General features: G+C 37.3%; 1 protein-coding gene, 1 long non-coding RNA gene and 1 pseudogene across 2 annotated transcripts; 2 read left to right on the forward strand and 1 right to left on the reverse strand.

Annotated features, from left to right (window-relative positions):
- Nucleotides 1–704: 704 nt before the first annotated feature.
- On the forward strand, nucleotides 705–5,361 carry LOC111311581 (respiratory burst oxidase homolog protein D-like). The gene is made up of 12 exons (XM_022911123.2): nucleotides 705–1,713; nucleotides 1,824–1,983; nucleotides 2,098–2,146; nucleotides 2,263–2,376; nucleotides 2,469–2,894; nucleotides 3,042–3,428; nucleotides 3,534–3,629; nucleotides 3,745–3,860; nucleotides 3,952–4,054; nucleotides 4,147–4,208; nucleotides 4,350–4,876; nucleotides 4,965–5,361. Exons 1-12 carry the CDS (start codon nucleotides 1,086–1,088, stop codon nucleotides 5,072–5,074), a joined length of 2,778 nt encoding a protein of 925 aa, XP_022766858.2. The 5' UTR covers nucleotides 705–1,085; the 3' UTR covers nucleotides 5,075–5,361.
- A 1,804-nt stretch (nucleotides 5,362–7,165) lies between these two features.
- On the reverse strand, nucleotides 7,166–9,519 carry LOC111311648 (uncharacterized). Its single transcript, XR_002692660.2, has 5 exons — nucleotides 9,308–9,519; nucleotides 9,119–9,208; nucleotides 8,300–9,033; nucleotides 7,625–7,884; nucleotides 7,166–7,532 (listed from the first exon to the last, which is right to left on the reverse strand). It is a non-coding gene; the product is annotated as an uncharacterized LOC111311648 (long non-coding RNA).
- Nucleotides 9,520–10,856: 1,337 nt separating this feature from the next.
- LOC111299499 (uncharacterized) lies at nucleotides 10,857–15,544 on the forward strand (annotated as a pseudogene).
- The last annotated feature ends 506 nt before the right edge of the window (nucleotides 15,545–16,050 follow it).

Below are 16,050 nucleotides of genomic sequence, written 5' to 3' on the forward strand. Positions count from 1 at the left end.
CTTACATCAATATAAAATTAAAAAAATTTATTTTTTTTTAATCATTGATTTAAATAAATTCAATAAATGAAAGAAACAAGTGAAAAGAGACAAAATTGTTTAATCTTATTCTTCGAATTTATTAAAATTAATAGTTAAAAAAATATAATTTTTTTTGTGTAAGTTGATATTTCTTTTATATTATATATATATATATATATATATAAAAATAGATAGAGAGTGAAAAATGATTCACTTATACTAATATAAATATTACACTCTTTTTTAATCATTAAATTTGTATTAAAATAAATATTTTAAAATTTAACTATTTTGATTAAAAATAAAAATATTAACACTCATACTGATATAATTGGATTCTTATTTTTATATATAGCAATAAAAAACAATAAAATTGAACTTTAAACTTAATTTAATTAATTTATTTAACTATTTTTAAAATATATAATTTAACACATTTAAAATTAAAGTTTTAATATTTACAATTTTTTCCTGTATTCTCAAGCGTGACATCATTTGTATTAAAAAAAAAAAGGGTAAAACTTTTGATTGTGCGTATTAATTACTAGTCATTAGAAACTCCAGGAGAAGTTTTGGAGCCCTTGAATAGTTGAATTAGATTTTCCTGGTTTTGAACAAATGTAAAAGACTGTAATTTAAGTAGACACCAAGATATGGGATAATAATCAGAAAAAATTAAAAAAAATAAATAAATATGGGAGTGTCAGGTGTGAAAGGATGTTTGACCAGCACCATGGAGCTTGCTTCCTGCGAATTTCTCATTTGCGTCTCTTACTGTTAGCTGTTTATGTATATAAGGAAGCTCTTTTCTGCCTACTCAAAAACAAACCATTAAAGAGATGAGACGATTACCTTAACAAAATCTTCCTTCATCTCTTTCTCTCTTTTCAGAATCTCCAGCTTTTTTCTTTCAAAATTTTGATTAGTTAATCAATTCACAGCAGTGAAACCAAGTTCGAATCCTTGTCTGTAAATCCATAGTTGAGAATCCTACTTTTGTTTCCATTAATAGAAACTTTGTTGTGATTTCCGTTCCAATCTCTAACTCTGAAAAATAGAAAAAAATGAGGAACGAGAATGGGAGAGGCGCTTATTCGGAGAACAATTCCGATGCAGAAAGCATAGAAAGTGACAGGGCAGCGTTTAGTGGTCCATTAGGCTTAGGTGGTGGCCCTATCTCCAACAAAAGAGCTTCCAAAAAGAGTGCAAGATTCAATCTTCCACCTGAAATCACCATAGCCAAGACTAACTCCACAGGCAGCGCTGTTGCTGCTGCTGATGATGATGCCTACGTCGAAATCACCCTGGATGTCCGGGACGACTCCATTGCGGTTCACAGCGTTCATGGTGCCGGTGGAGGTCATGAAGACCCTGAGTTGGCGATCCTAGCTAAGAGAACTCTGGAGAACAAGTCTGCTTCTTTTCGTTCGTTTTTGTTCAGGAACACATCGGCTCAAATTAAGCAGGTTTCTCAGGAGCTGAAACGTGCCCTTTCAAGAAGACCTTCTAATGCAGGCAGGAGATTTGACAGGACTAAATCTGCTGCAGCTCATGCCTTGAAAGGACTCAAGTTTATCACCACCAAAACGGGGGCCTCTGGAAATGGATGGTCCACTGTCGAGAAGCGATTCAATGATTTAACTGCCTCTACTAATGGCCTTCTTCACCACTCCCAATTCGCTGAATGCATTGGTACATATTTCATGATCCAAACAACCAAAAAACATTTCTTTTTTTTATCTTACCGTGGAAGGTGCAGAAAATCGAAAGCTTTACAAATTTTATTCTTCTTTCAAATACAGGAATGAACCAGTCTAAAGAATTTGCCGGTGAGCTGTTTCAGGCACTTGCTCGGAGGCATAATGTAACCGGAGACTCAATCAATAATGCACAGCTCAAACGATTCTGGGATCAGATTTCTGACGAAAGCTTTGACTCTAGACTCCAAACTTTCTTTGACATGTAAAGTTTCCTCCATTCAAAAAACTTTAACTTTTGCTTGTTTCCAAAGAAAATCTCATTATTATTTTTTTTATCTTAGTGCCTGTTTACCAAGTGTAATTTGTGATTATGCAGGGTGGACAAAGACGCTGATGGAAGGATCACAGAAGAAGAAGTCAAGGAGGTAGGAATCCACATACTTGGTCATGGTCGACCTCATTCAACTTTACATTACGTAACTTTCAATATATTTTTATTTTTTTCCCAATATTTTCTAACAATATGAATTTTATTTTGTAGATTATCAGTCTCAGTGCTTCTGCAAATAAACTTTCTAACATTCAGAAACAGGCCGAAGAATATGCTGCTTTAATCATGGAAGAACTGGATCCAGATAATGTTGGATACATCATGGTAAATAAGACACACCCCAAAGACAAATCTATCTTGCTTTTGTCCTATGCTGTCTTTATTTCCTAATGTTACTGGTTTTTTGCACTGAACAGATTTACAACCTGGAAACTCTCCTATTGCAAGTTCCAAATCAATCTGTCAGGGTAGGAGATAGCCGTATTCTGAGTCAAATGTTAAGCCAGAAACTCAAACCTACTCAAGAGAACAACCCGTTAAAAAGGTGGTATCAGAAGACTAGGTACTTTACAATGGATAACTGGCAAAGGGTCTGGGTTATGATGTTGTGGCTTGGCATTGTGGGTGGTTTGTTCACTTATAAGTTCGTGCAGTACCGGCACAAGGCCGCGTTCCATGTGATGGGCTACTGTGTTTGCGTTGCTAAAGGAGGTGCAGAGACTCTTAAATTCAACATGGCTTTGATTTTACTACCAGTGTGCCGGAACACCATCACTTGGCTTAGAAACAAGACAAAATTGGGTGCTGTTGTTCCTTTTGATGACAACTTGAATTTCCATAAGGTAATTGATACTATTAACAAGCAACTTCTACATAATGCTCAACATTATCTAATAAAAATCTTCTGTTTCTTTTTGGAATACTGAAAATTTAATTTGAGATTCGTAGTCTGACATTAGATTGTGCTTTTAATCTAATGTAATATTCAGGTTATCGCTGTTGGAATCACCGTTGGGGTGCTCCTACACGGAGTTTCCCATTTAACCTGTGATTTCCCACGGCTTCTTCATGCCACTGAAGAAGAATATGAGCCAATGAAACCTTTCTTTGGGGAGGAGCAACCTCCAAACTACTGGTGGTTTTTGAAGGGAGTAGAAGGTGTAACAGGCATTATAATGGTGGTGTTAATGTCCATAGCCTTCACACTTGCCACTCCTTGGTTCAGGCGCAACAAGCTGAACCTTCCCAAGTTCCTTAAGAAGCTCACTGGATTTAACGCATTTTGGTATTCCCATCACCTTTTTGTTATTGTGTACACTGTCCTCATTGTTCATGGTATTTACCTGTACCTGACCAAGAAATGGTATCAGAAAACGGTAAGCTTTTGATCCATCCTTCTTCTCATTTCTGTTCCCTCTCTTAATCCGTTGCATGTATGATTAGTACAATGTCGTTGACAGTAGTCAATCTCCATATTGCAGACATGGATGTATCTAGCAGTGCCTATTACTCTTTACGCCTGCGAAAGGTTGATTCGAGCATTTAGATCAAGTATCAAGGCAGTTAAAATTCTCAAGGTATAAAAGCCTATATCATATGCTTTAAGTATCTTACATTCCACCCAATTGCACTAAAAGCGTTCACATTTCTTTGAAACATACTGATATGTTTTTTTTCTTTCAAATATGGGAGGTTGCTGTATATCCTGGAAACGTATTGTCATTGCACATGTCAAAGCCCCAAGGATTCAGATATAAAAGTGGGCAATACATGTTTGTTAACTGCTCCGCAGTTTCCCCATTTGAGTGGTATGTAGATTTTGGTCCTCATTCATAATCACGCTTTGCTTCAATTCTGCTAGTTATTTTATTTAACCAAACCAACCATTGGCAATTGCAGGCATCCATTCTCCATCACTTCAGCACCAGGAGATGACCACCTTAGCGTTCACATTCGAACTCTGGGTGATTGGACAAGGCAGATCAAAACTGTTTTCTCTGAGGTTGTTTAATGTTGCTTGCCTCCTCCAAGTTAAAACTTGAAACTGAAGTCAAGTGCCTTACCAGTTTTTTGTTTGCATCGGATGCCAAACAGGTCTGTCAGCCTCCACCTGCTGGGATGAGCGGACTGCTCAGGGCAGAAGGAACCAACACTAGGTAAGATTTCCTCATCCTCTTATTCAAGTTATTGAAGGAACCAACAATAATGTCTCATTGAATTATACATTATAGAATGGTAGACCTTTATAGGTTTTGCTTCTTTGCTTTCTTCTGACGATTGTATTAATTGATGTACAGCTTCCCAAAGATTTTGATCGACGGCCCATACGGAGCTCCAGCACAGGACTACAAGAAATACGATGTGGTGCTCCTGGTGGGGCTTGGAATTGGTGCCACCCCAATAATCAGCATTGTCAAGGACATCATCAACAACATGAAAATGGAAGAGGATTTGGTTCCAGGATCTGCCTCGGAGATTGGAAATTATAATAACAAGAACAAGAACAATAAAGGGTTCACGACAAGGAAAGCCTACTTCTACTGGGTAACAAGGGAGCAAGGCTCGTTCGAGTGGTTCAAAGGAATACTGAACGAAGTAGCTGAGACGGATGAGAAAAGGGTGATCGAGCTCCACAACTATTGCACCAGCGTGTACGAGGAAGGAGACGCCAGATCAGCTCTCATCACAATGCTTCAGTCACTGCACCATGCCAAAAACGGTGTGGACGTCGTCTCTGGAACTCGTGTCAAATCCCATTTCGCCAGGCCAAATTGGCGTCAAGTCTACAAGAATGTTGCTCTACATCATCCTGACGCTAGAATTGGTCAGTTTCACTTTCACCCACCCCTCTTTTGTCTATCTACGGCTATGGTTCAGCATTTACTTACCATACTTTTCCATCAATGATGCAGGAGTTTTCTACTGTGGGGCACCCGCACTCACCAAAGAGCTAAGACAACTAGCTTTGGATTTTTCGCACAAGACCTCCACAAAGTTCGATTTTCACAAAGAGAACTTTTAACAAAAACCAGACTGATGCCTTTTCAAGTTCAATGATTTCTAGAGAATTTCTTATACGGCGAAAACATTTTTAGACACATTCTAATGGAATAGGTCTTAGTGGATATAGCTTTCTTTCTTTCTTTGATTCTTTTTTTTTACCTCATCTTTTAAAATTCTTCCAAATACATAAAAGTGCCTTCTTGTCGGAGAAATCTTTGATTATTTATATAGACTTCTCTAGCACTCTGAGAATTGTAGCAACTTTTTCTACATTATATTAATGTTTTTACCAATATTTGGATTGCCTCTGTTGTTTTCCACTTTTCTTTTTATGCTATGGATTTTTTTTTTTTTGGGGGGGGGGGGGGGTTGGGAACAATGATGAAGCTTTTGACTTTACTGTTTGCCAAAACCTTTTCTAAGAATTGATCAATGACTTTCTTCATTGGTTGCCACCTAATGAGCAATCAGCTCTGGTAGAACAGTTCATATTTGTTTCCAGCTCAGAGTCATAATTGTATTATACAATTAATTTCAAGTGTAATCAATTTCTACCATAAAAATTTTTTGAGAAAATATAGGTTTGATTGGAAGATGGAACCGCTGATGCAAGTGGCATAATTTCGTAATAGAGACGGTTGTACAAGGTGGCTTGGCTATGACATTTCTTTTTGGCCACTTTTTGTGGTGCACCAAAGCCTAAAATTAGTGCCCACAAATCCATTACAGATTGAATGCGGCCCGTTACATTACGGAGTCAATTAGCTGCTCCACTTTAGATTTTGATTGAAATGACATACAATATTTTACATTATGTATCATATCAAAAAGGTGAATCTAACCCAAAAACCAACGCAAAAATACCATGGAAACCCCCCGGGCTCCAAGGCCAAGCCAGGTGGAGGGTTATTTTTTATAATGACTCGATGTTGAACTAGAAGATAGGCATTTGTTTAGCCTATAAGTTTAACACAAAATATTGCATTTGTTTGAGGTGCGTTCGATTTGTATTCTTAGCTATTACGATCATCAAGACCGAACATGCAGCAATGAGCTAAAAAACCCGGCAAGAGCACGCGATTCCTCTAGTTGTTTTAACAATGTCTTAGGCTCTTGGCCAATAATATTTTGGGGAAAAAAGCAGATTTCTTATCTGGCCTCTCAAACAATTGAATCCTTCGAATCCATTTCATTTCACTATTTCCCCTCTTACATTTCCACTAATTTGTGTAGTATAATTTCACCCTACACGAGTAATCCACAGTCCTAAAAGGTGATGGATCTATTCACGATCCAATGTTTTCAAAACCAATCATAATATAAATGATCCACGATCCTAGCTTTAAAACAGCCCCCGAATTATGCTCACCCATAAACTTAACAATTTTATTTATTTTGAGAACTATAGAGAATCCAGGTGGAATCGAACCACCACCCTCCCAAACCTCAATGTCTGAGCGCTCTACCAGTTTTGAGCTTATGAATCCACATCAAGTTGCAATTGCAGAAGTAAAATTAAATTAGGATCAGAATCAGAAAACATTTCTAAAGCCAGATCTTATAACCTTACTCAAAAATAAAATAAAAAGAGTATAACGTTCGTCCACTATTGTTTTCTACTTGAAAGTTGAAAAAATATTTCAGTAACAATGTACTAAAACCCAAATAGCGTTGCCCATAAGTTTCTAGTGAAAGTTACACAAGGCCCAATCATCCCTCCCCACCGGCTTACACCAAAGTTTTTTTTTCTCAAGCAAAGATTCTTCTTAAAACTCCATAAACTGGTTTTATCTGGCCATGGGTCCAATTTAAAAGCTACAATAATAAAGATACCAGAAAACACCCAATCTAAACCATAAAGAAAGAAAGAATAAATTATGCAGGGAATTGAAAGTTGCAAACGGAGGCAAAAAAAAAGTGGCAGGAGCGAGGACGCAAACCAAAGAATTATTAAACTGATAACTTATAGAACAACACTCATGCTTCAGAAGCTTTTTAAAATCGGCTATACCTCTCAATTAAAAGAAACATAATCACAGCATCAAATAATGGTCAGAAGGTTTGTAGATCATCACAAAGTTGTCAATTGTCATAGCTGATCACAGTGGTGTCTAGATTGAACTTCGGTTATATTATTTGAGTAGCACAAGGCCAGAAGTGCTTCCTTATGCAGGAATTCTGTTAATTTGTCTGCAATGTTATGCAAAGTCCTTACCAAATGTAGCATTTTAACCGAAACACAAACAGAAACAGACTTTTATAATCATCTGTCAGGTTCTAAAGTAAAATAAATACTGGAAGAACCTTTTTTCAAATTCTCATTCAGGTCTAATGGCTTAAAGCTTTTATATGCATGTAGAGTTGCAGACTCAATAACAGAAAGACGGCACCATAATGGAAAGTATCAACATAAGGTGCTAAATGACTGATTAAAGCTTTCAAAGGGAGTGAATTCCGAAAGAGTCCAGCACATAGTTCTGCAAGGCAAATCCAACAAGTTAATAGACATGCCATCAAATGGAAAATACTATAATTTATAAATGCAGTAAAGATGCAAAAATCTGCTCACCTTCCACGGGGGAATAGAAAGATTCCAAAAACACGTCTAAGCTGCAGCTGCTTCACCATCAAAACACAGTCGCTATTGGTAATATCTTGACATCAGCCTCAAATGTAAAGGATACCATAACTTGGATCCATGAAGCCGCTGACTGATTTGACGACTTAGTACATACTATTACCAAATGCTACAATATAAGACAACCCAGCCCTCCAGACAAATTACTAGACACCAATTGCCACTTCCCTTGAAACAAATTACAGTAAACTCTACATGGTATAGGAATAAGATCCATGGGTTATAATCAAAACCATTCAGTTAAGCTCACATCAAATAAAAAGGCAGGAGCCAGAGGCCCAGTAACATCAATATTGTTTTCAAACTTTCAATTTTCAATTCATAATTCCAGGGCCTGTTATTGAACTTTTGATTGCTAGTCATATAAATAAGAGCATGTGAAATGTATGACAAGCTCTTTACAGTGACAGTGAGATACTAAGTGTGCTCAAAATAAAATAGATTAAACTCAATTGTTACATGGAGATATAAAATGGCATTAAATAAATGTTATAACAAAAACAAGACCAGGCAAAGGAAGTTAGGCATAATATTGGCATAACAAAGTTGAATAACAAATAAGTGAAGAATTGAACGTTTTAGGTTGAAATTGATGAACGAATATACCTTATCAGCTGCAATCGCAATCACAGAAGACCATATGCACTCTAGAATTATACTCTGATTCAGTCAATCAATGGGATTGCTTTGATATCTTACATGCTTTGACTGGGAGAAGTATTGCATGATTTGCATGAAGCAACAACTGACAAATAGGCTGTTGGAGATGCAGGAGGAAAATAAGAGAAGGGCAAAGGAGCCAGGACACCCAGGGGGGAGAGCCAGGGGAAATAAATAAAACAAAACATATCTCCCGCGCCATCTCCCCCCTAAAAAAACAAGAGAATTAAAATTTTATTAGGGTTTTTGACCTGCCATTCAAGCGCACCTGTAATGGCAAAGGTCTAATAACAGCAAAAACAATTCCCTCACAATTTTTTCATCTCATGTCTTCTCAGCAACAATTTTTTCTGACCCTCGATTCTTTCAACTTCTAAAAATGACTAGCTTAGCAGTCTACAATAAGGAGATCGATATAGCATAATCAGTCTACAATAAGGAGATCATATAATAGAACAAAGTTAAATCACCAAACAAATCAAAAGCTCGAAAAATATCCTTCAAACCCTTTTGCATTTTATTCTTGCTCCAAAATACCAACGCATTTACCGCCACAACCGTCGTTAAACAACCAAGCAGCATCAAAAGGATCGGAACATGTGACAGTTTATAAAATTTGATCCATATATCAGTCCGCCAATTCCCAAATCTTAAAACCGATCTGAACGATGTTTTCAAACCTAAACAGGCCAAAGGAACCAGACTAATCTATTGAGGAATCAGAACATAGGCAAAGAAGATAAGGATTCAATTGAAGCTAAATACCTCTGGTAGAGATCCAAAGACAGATTTCCGAGTTCAATACCATGACTAATTAACTTTTCAACGAGGAATTGACTTGAACTCAGCAAATCTCTTCAAAAAGAAGATAACACCAAAAATTCTAGCTTAGAACATCTATGAACCGAACAATCAAGCTAGCAATCAATTATAGAAGATTAATAATGGCCTTACCTCAGTAGATCTCTGAGGGAAGAAATCGATTCTTATAATCGAGTAAAAGAAAAATTGACGAAGCAAAAGGGGTAAAGGAACCACGGATTTCAGCCAAACGGGGAAACCCATGATTAAAAAGAAAACGAAGTTCATCAAACGATCTGAAGATTTCGACAGAGTTAAAAGAAGCAACGGCTAGAGAAGCAGATCTGGAGAATGTGGCGCGCCACGAGTTTAAAATTATAGAGATGCCAGATATTTTAGGAGCTGAATTAGGACTATCCAACGGCTACAATTGTTTTGTGGTTATGAGATCAACGGTTGGATTTGTGCTATTCTTTTTCGAAGGGATTTTGGGAAGCAGGGCCTTGACGGAGAACTTTCACCAACGCCACGTGGTCTCCATCAAAGATATTGGCATGTTTGGGCTCACTATTTGGGTTGGGAAAAGAGAGTGTTGGGCCTGCCAGGCACAGGGCCAAGAATAGATTGGGCTGAACATATTATAATATAAGGATCGTTTATCTGACCCACCCCATCATGAGGCTTCATTTGGAAACAGAATTTAAAAAGGAATCGATCAAATGATAACATCCTAATTCAGACCCTGAAGCGTTAGGAATTCTAGAACAAAATAACACAGAATACCTTCTGCAATCCTAATTTTTCTTTACTAAAATCGAATGGTGGCAAATACTTTTCCAGTTGCCAGCAGTAGTTCCACGGCACATCATGTGTTTGTTTAAAGACCCCACTCGCATACTCGTTTTTGCAGCCTTGAAACGACCTATATTTAACTAAAAATGGAGTTTTGTTTACCAAAATTTCCAATCCCGTTTTATTTCATCACTAATATTAATTACTAGACACCCCTTTGTCCACCCAATTTTTGCTTCTTTGGTAATGGTGGGGTCAGTTAAAAGCTTCTAAAAGACTGCTCCCATGGCTTCCCACTAATTCTCCCTTCTCAGATTCGCCTTTCAAAAGCCTGCCATCCTTATCTATCTTTAATTTTATCCTCTTACTTTAAACTATAAAATATTAATCAAATCGACTACTTCAATGTAGAGTTCACAACTTTGTACGTTCGGAGACCAAAGAAACACCAAAGATGATGGAGGAAAAGAAAGATAGAACCTTGCTTTTCCTTTAAAATTTTAAGTTACTCCGCCAGATCATTGTCTGAACGCTGGGGTATGCCCTCCCATAATGACATGTGCCTATTGGCAATGCTACTTATGGACCTTCAGTTTGATGCAAAGGTATCGGGTGACTTAAGGGAATAAGGGGGGAGAGTGAAAAATGGAAAGGAGAGATGCTGGTAAAGAAGGCTGGGGATGGAAGCCCCCCGAGTGAAACTTTCTGCCATTGCTTGGATTAGAATCAAAGCAGGGATACTCGTGATGTTACAGAGACCTTCTAGAGAAAGAAAGAGAGCTAACATTCACGTCAACCTATCTAGGATAAATTTTCAGACTCCATTTTATTGCTATGAGACTGGACTTCCCAACTCAACCAACTTGGAAAGAACCCTCCCAACTAGAAAAAGAAACAAAAACATTCCTGTTCCTACCTCTTACCTGTAAAAATGTAATGGGCAAAACACAATGTAAAGAAATTCTATCTTTATTCTGGCTCAAAGAGAGTTGAAGGATACCTTGCTCGAATTGAGAGTACCAACATGGCCAAGAGATCAGATTTTGCACAGAAGCTGTTAGACGACCTCCGGTTAAGCAAGGAGCGCATGGCTGCCTCTCAGAACTCAGAGGGTACGAATCCAACGGTTGCAGGTGAGCATTTCCTGAAATCTTTGCAATAAACACGGATGGTGAAGCACGCATCAAACAATTCCAACATCCTTCAAGAATTTTAAAATCTTCATAATGTGTCATTTTAGCACCAACGGCTATTCTTTCTTTTCTTTCCTTCAGGAAATACATAACAATTATTAATTCTATTCTCTTACCTGACAAAACCAGCCACGTGATTAAGAAATAATTCTTTGCTCTTGGAGACGTTGATTGAAGAAGCTAAGAGAGTGTAGAATCTTTTGAACTTTTCTTCTAAAGGCAATCTAGATTTGTCTGGTATAGGTTATACAGCATGTATGCTCCGCTCTGCTACCCTCTTCCAGACTAATCATCTCCAACTATGTATTGCACGTAAAAGTAAAACTTAAAAGATGAGAGAACTGTTTACTTCATATAAGAACAGAAAGGAAAGAATTTCTGAATTAGTTTACGTTTGCTTAAAATAAATGGGGCAAGGGAGGTAAGACATAGAAAGATGATATCCGAACTCCGAAGCTAAAATATTGATGTTCTTTTAAATATGCTTACTAAGAACTTTCATCAGTTTGGGGGTGTTAAGTGATTGAACCCTGTGTGAGGTAGACTTGTGACAATAGAGCTTTAACTAGCTAGCAAAACCGTGTCAACAAGCGACTGAAATGCATAATTTGCTCTGTTCCTTTTGTTGCGTGTTTGAGCAGATGCATATGCTTACTCAAAGACAACCTATAAATCATCCAGGAAACCAAAGGCGCGCCAGACTGTAAGTTTCCAAAGTTCGAGCAGGAGAATCAGTTCATAGAACAGATTAATTAGATATCATGATTTTACATGGTTAAAAAGCTTAGCTTCCTGCAGACTGGTTTTAGAGCTGGAACCACACAAAACAGGCCTAGTGGAGGCAGGAAATCAGTCACCACTGGGAAGGTATTGAATCAGATTTTTTCCTTTTGGGAAAGGCCAGAAAGTCAGAAAAATAGGAGATCTGTCAATGGCCCTGGCTTTTGCACTTGAAAAAGGAGGAAACCTAAGAACAGATTCTTCAGGCGATGGTTCAATATTCAGTTTTCTGCACTACATTGGTTGTAGACAGATGGACTACGGGAAGATGGAAAGAAGAAACATTTTGTTAGTAGTTATCAACCTTCGAGTAGCCAACTCCCTATTCTCTCTCATCTCTATATCGAAGAAATATTAAGGGGTGCAAAAAAGTTAAATCAGATCCTCCGAGGCTGCTCTAATGGCTTCAACTTTGACAGATACTCAATAGAAATTGGACGGGAACTGTTGAAAGGAGCAATCGATTTGGAGGAGTCTCTAAGGATACTTGTAGACCTGCAGGAAGGTTCAGAGCACTTGATAACACCACAGAGAAAAAGTCCGATAACATTGCCAGAAGAGGATGAAGATGATGATGAGAACACTGTCAAAATAGCCGATCAGAAGCAATTGGATAGGCCAAGATTTTCCTTTGACAGACCCTCAAGAAATTATAATGACATTCAAGAAGTTGCAGGGACTGATCTCAAGCTGAGGCTGGTAGCTCTTACCTAATCTTCAGAGGTTAGTAATTCCAAGAATGAGAAGAAAGTTCTAGCTGCCTCAAATTCACATTCTAACAAGCGATCAGTTAGCGATGGTCCAGACATTAAATCTATAACTGCATTCTCAGAACAAAATCACTCAAGTTCGTTGCAGTCTAAACAAGAAAAGTCGAGAATTCCAAATGTAATCACGAAACTGATGGGGCTTAATGAACTTCCAGGAAATTTAGATTCAAAGGTCACCACAAAGGAGTCTGGAAAGCAAAAAGTAGAAGGGATAATTACAAAGAAACCTGCTCGGGAAAGCACCAAGAAGGCTGAACAAAGGACAAAAGATTCTGCAACCCTCGTTCTCCCACCAGTAAAAAAGAAGGCAACACTAGCCAGAAATATTCCATTGATTCAGGATACAGTTACATCAAAAGCAGGAAAAACTTTGACAACTAGAAATGGTAGCACAAGGATATCTATTCATGACAAATTACCACCTCAAAAGGGCTTGGAAGACACAAAACTAGCAACAAGCTCGAGAAAAGCTGCCATTAAGATAGACAAACAACAAAATGACATCGCCCAATTAAATCACAACTCCGAAAGTATAAAAGAAATACAGGAAAAGGGGAGAAAACAGGATAGTATAAAGCACAGGGAACAGAAAGCGCTGAAAGAAGTGAAATCAAGGAACCAATTTTCGAGGAGATGATACAGCAGATGATACCATATATGCATAAAAGATCAGAAGCTGCACTTACATTGCAAGAAAAGCCAGAGTGCAGTGAAAGTATGCTGCATGGGGAAAACAGATATGTTAACAAGCTTCTCATAGACAATGAACAAAAGCTTCAAAATAATCATGGATTTCAACAGGTGCACATGATCCAAAAACCTGAGCTTCTAGATAAAAAGCGACAATCAGGAGAGAGGGAACAACAAAGTACTAAACAGAAATTTCAGGGAAGAAACCAAAGGGTAATGAACCAATATCCAGTAATTTCTCCAAACCAGTGTCCAGTGCAACCAATTTGCAAAAGAAGCAGCCGCAAAAGAACCAAGCAGCAGCTAGTAGGAAAGGCTCTACCAATCATATTGATGCAACACAATTCAATGGATTGCGAGATGGTAGGCACCATGAAAATCCAACTAGGGATAGGAGTTCAACAAACTTAAATTTCAAAACTAAAGATTCATTAAACAGAAACTCCAGTCAGCATTACTCTCGTGGAGATCTAGAATCTGAATCAGCAAAAGCTCACATCCTGTTTGCTGTGGATGAGAAACCTGTTCAAGTTCAAACAACAATACGGGTAAGAAGCTCAAAAGGGATTGAACTTAAGGTCCCTCAAATGATCAACGAATTAATGACTAAAAAAGGTGCAAGTGTTTATAACTTGCCAAGGATGCGGAAGCATCAGAGTTCCATTTTGCAAGGGAGGAAACAGACAAGGCAGGAGAAACTTGCTATCTCAAGAGAAACAGATCAAATGAAAGCCAACAGGTTCAAAGAAGTAGATGCACAGATAATTAGGTCCAAAAAGTCAGTAGAAAGCCTACAATCATCAAGCGTGGCACAAGATCTGCAGAAAGAAGCGGAGCGAAATTCAAATTTGCAGAGTCTTGTAGAAGATGAATGCCAAAGCCAAAATGAACCACAAGCTTCAACTCCAAAAGATAGCGTAAGATCACCATTACTACAATCATTGACCAATTATATTAGACAAAGCCACATTCATACTTCTGAGTGGAGCCCAAATAACCTTTGACCTTATGCAGCGTGAAAGTACAGTGCTGATGGTTTCAAAAGAAGAGCAAGATCGAGAACATGATTTTCGCAGAGCTGAAGAAAGCTCATTTAAGAACAGTGTATTGGATCCAATACATGGCAAGTACAATTTTGCATTCCCAATGTCTTTTCTCACAAAGTTAACATTTTGCCATTACAACTCATAAATGCTTTTTCATTTAACTGAAGGGTCTATACTAAAACATGCATAATATGTGGTGTTTATGCACAGAGCACAAACAACAACACAAGCACATATAAACAAAGATGCATAAGATGTCCCGCTTAATTATATGGGGACTGAACCATAGAAAGTTGACTACATGTGTATTATACCACACTCTTAAGGAAACCTTAATCTTCTCCTAATCTTTCAAACAATTAAGGCCATAGTAGTGGCAACATCGGACGTTTTCCTTTTATGTTTCTGGTGGGGTAGGCTCTTTGCGAAGAGGAAGAAGAGAGAAACTTATCTGCTAAAGTTCATTGTTTTTTAGGAACTCATGAAGAAAGCACAGAAATCTCTTGCACCCAACAGTCATAGAACCAAAGAACTGATACATTGGAGATGCCAGAGCCACTGACAGAGAGTGAAAATCACCTCAAGCAGATACTTATGAAAAGCCAACTATTTATGAACACGGCAGGGGTGCTTTTCAAACTCAACATTCCTATCAGCATTCTTCATGCAACGGTCATGACTATCACCATCAAGAGAGCAAACTCGTTTTGGACTGTGGCTACGAAGTAATGAAAAGGAAAGGAAGAAGGCAGGAACTAACTGTTCGCCCATTTCTGAACGTAACCATCACTTCAAACAAAGCAAAATCCTTGGATGACTTGGTCAAGCAAATTTGTAAAGATTTTGATAAGTTGAAGTTATATGGAAGGGACGGGAGATAAGATTCTCCCTTTGAAGACTACCTACCAAAAATGCTTGATGCCGATGTCCACAACAACGAACCGGATGTGAATTGTATGTGGGACTTGGGTTGGAACGGCAGGATGTTTGGGTTTCTTGAGAAAGATGATGTTATAAAGAATATAGTGAAGTACGTGCTCAATGGACTCGTACATGAGATTTCCATACATCTTTTCACACAGGCATAAGTGTTTCAGTTTAATTATAAATTTAAAAAAAAAAAAACCGAAACTATTTAAGCAGAGTTGGCTTAATGTTTCAGTTTACATCAGATAGAAAACTTTTCATAGCTTTTTTCCCTGTAAGGTACCTAAAACTAGTCCGGACAATTGTGGATTTGTCCAATATAAAATATTAAAATTTATATAATATTTTATATAAAATTATACATCACAATTTATATATATCAAAACAAAAATATAAATTTTTTATTTTATTAAATTTATAAATAATTATTATTAAAATTCTAAATCATATCACTCTTTTATTATATTTTCATCATATGTTTAATGTTATTATATCCTATTTTAGATTGACACGTTTACATAAAACTGTGATTCTTATTTACATTTTTTTCTAATTTTTCAATTGTTTGCATATAATTGATGATTAATTCATCTCTCTCCCTTGAAAATGTAGTTTCAACTATTTATCTACACATTTCAATGCAAATTTTATTACTAAATGCGTATTATTAACCTAAAAAACGTAAGATCATAACAAGA

The sequence above is a fragment of the Durio zibethinus genome, chromosome 3, assembly GCF_047325235.1.
Source record: "Durio zibethinus cultivar Kanyao isolate XHJ-2024 chromosome 3, ASM4732523v1, whole genome shotgun sequence".
NCBI lineage: Eukaryota > Viridiplantae > Streptophyta > Magnoliopsida > Malvales > Malvaceae > Durio > Durio zibethinus.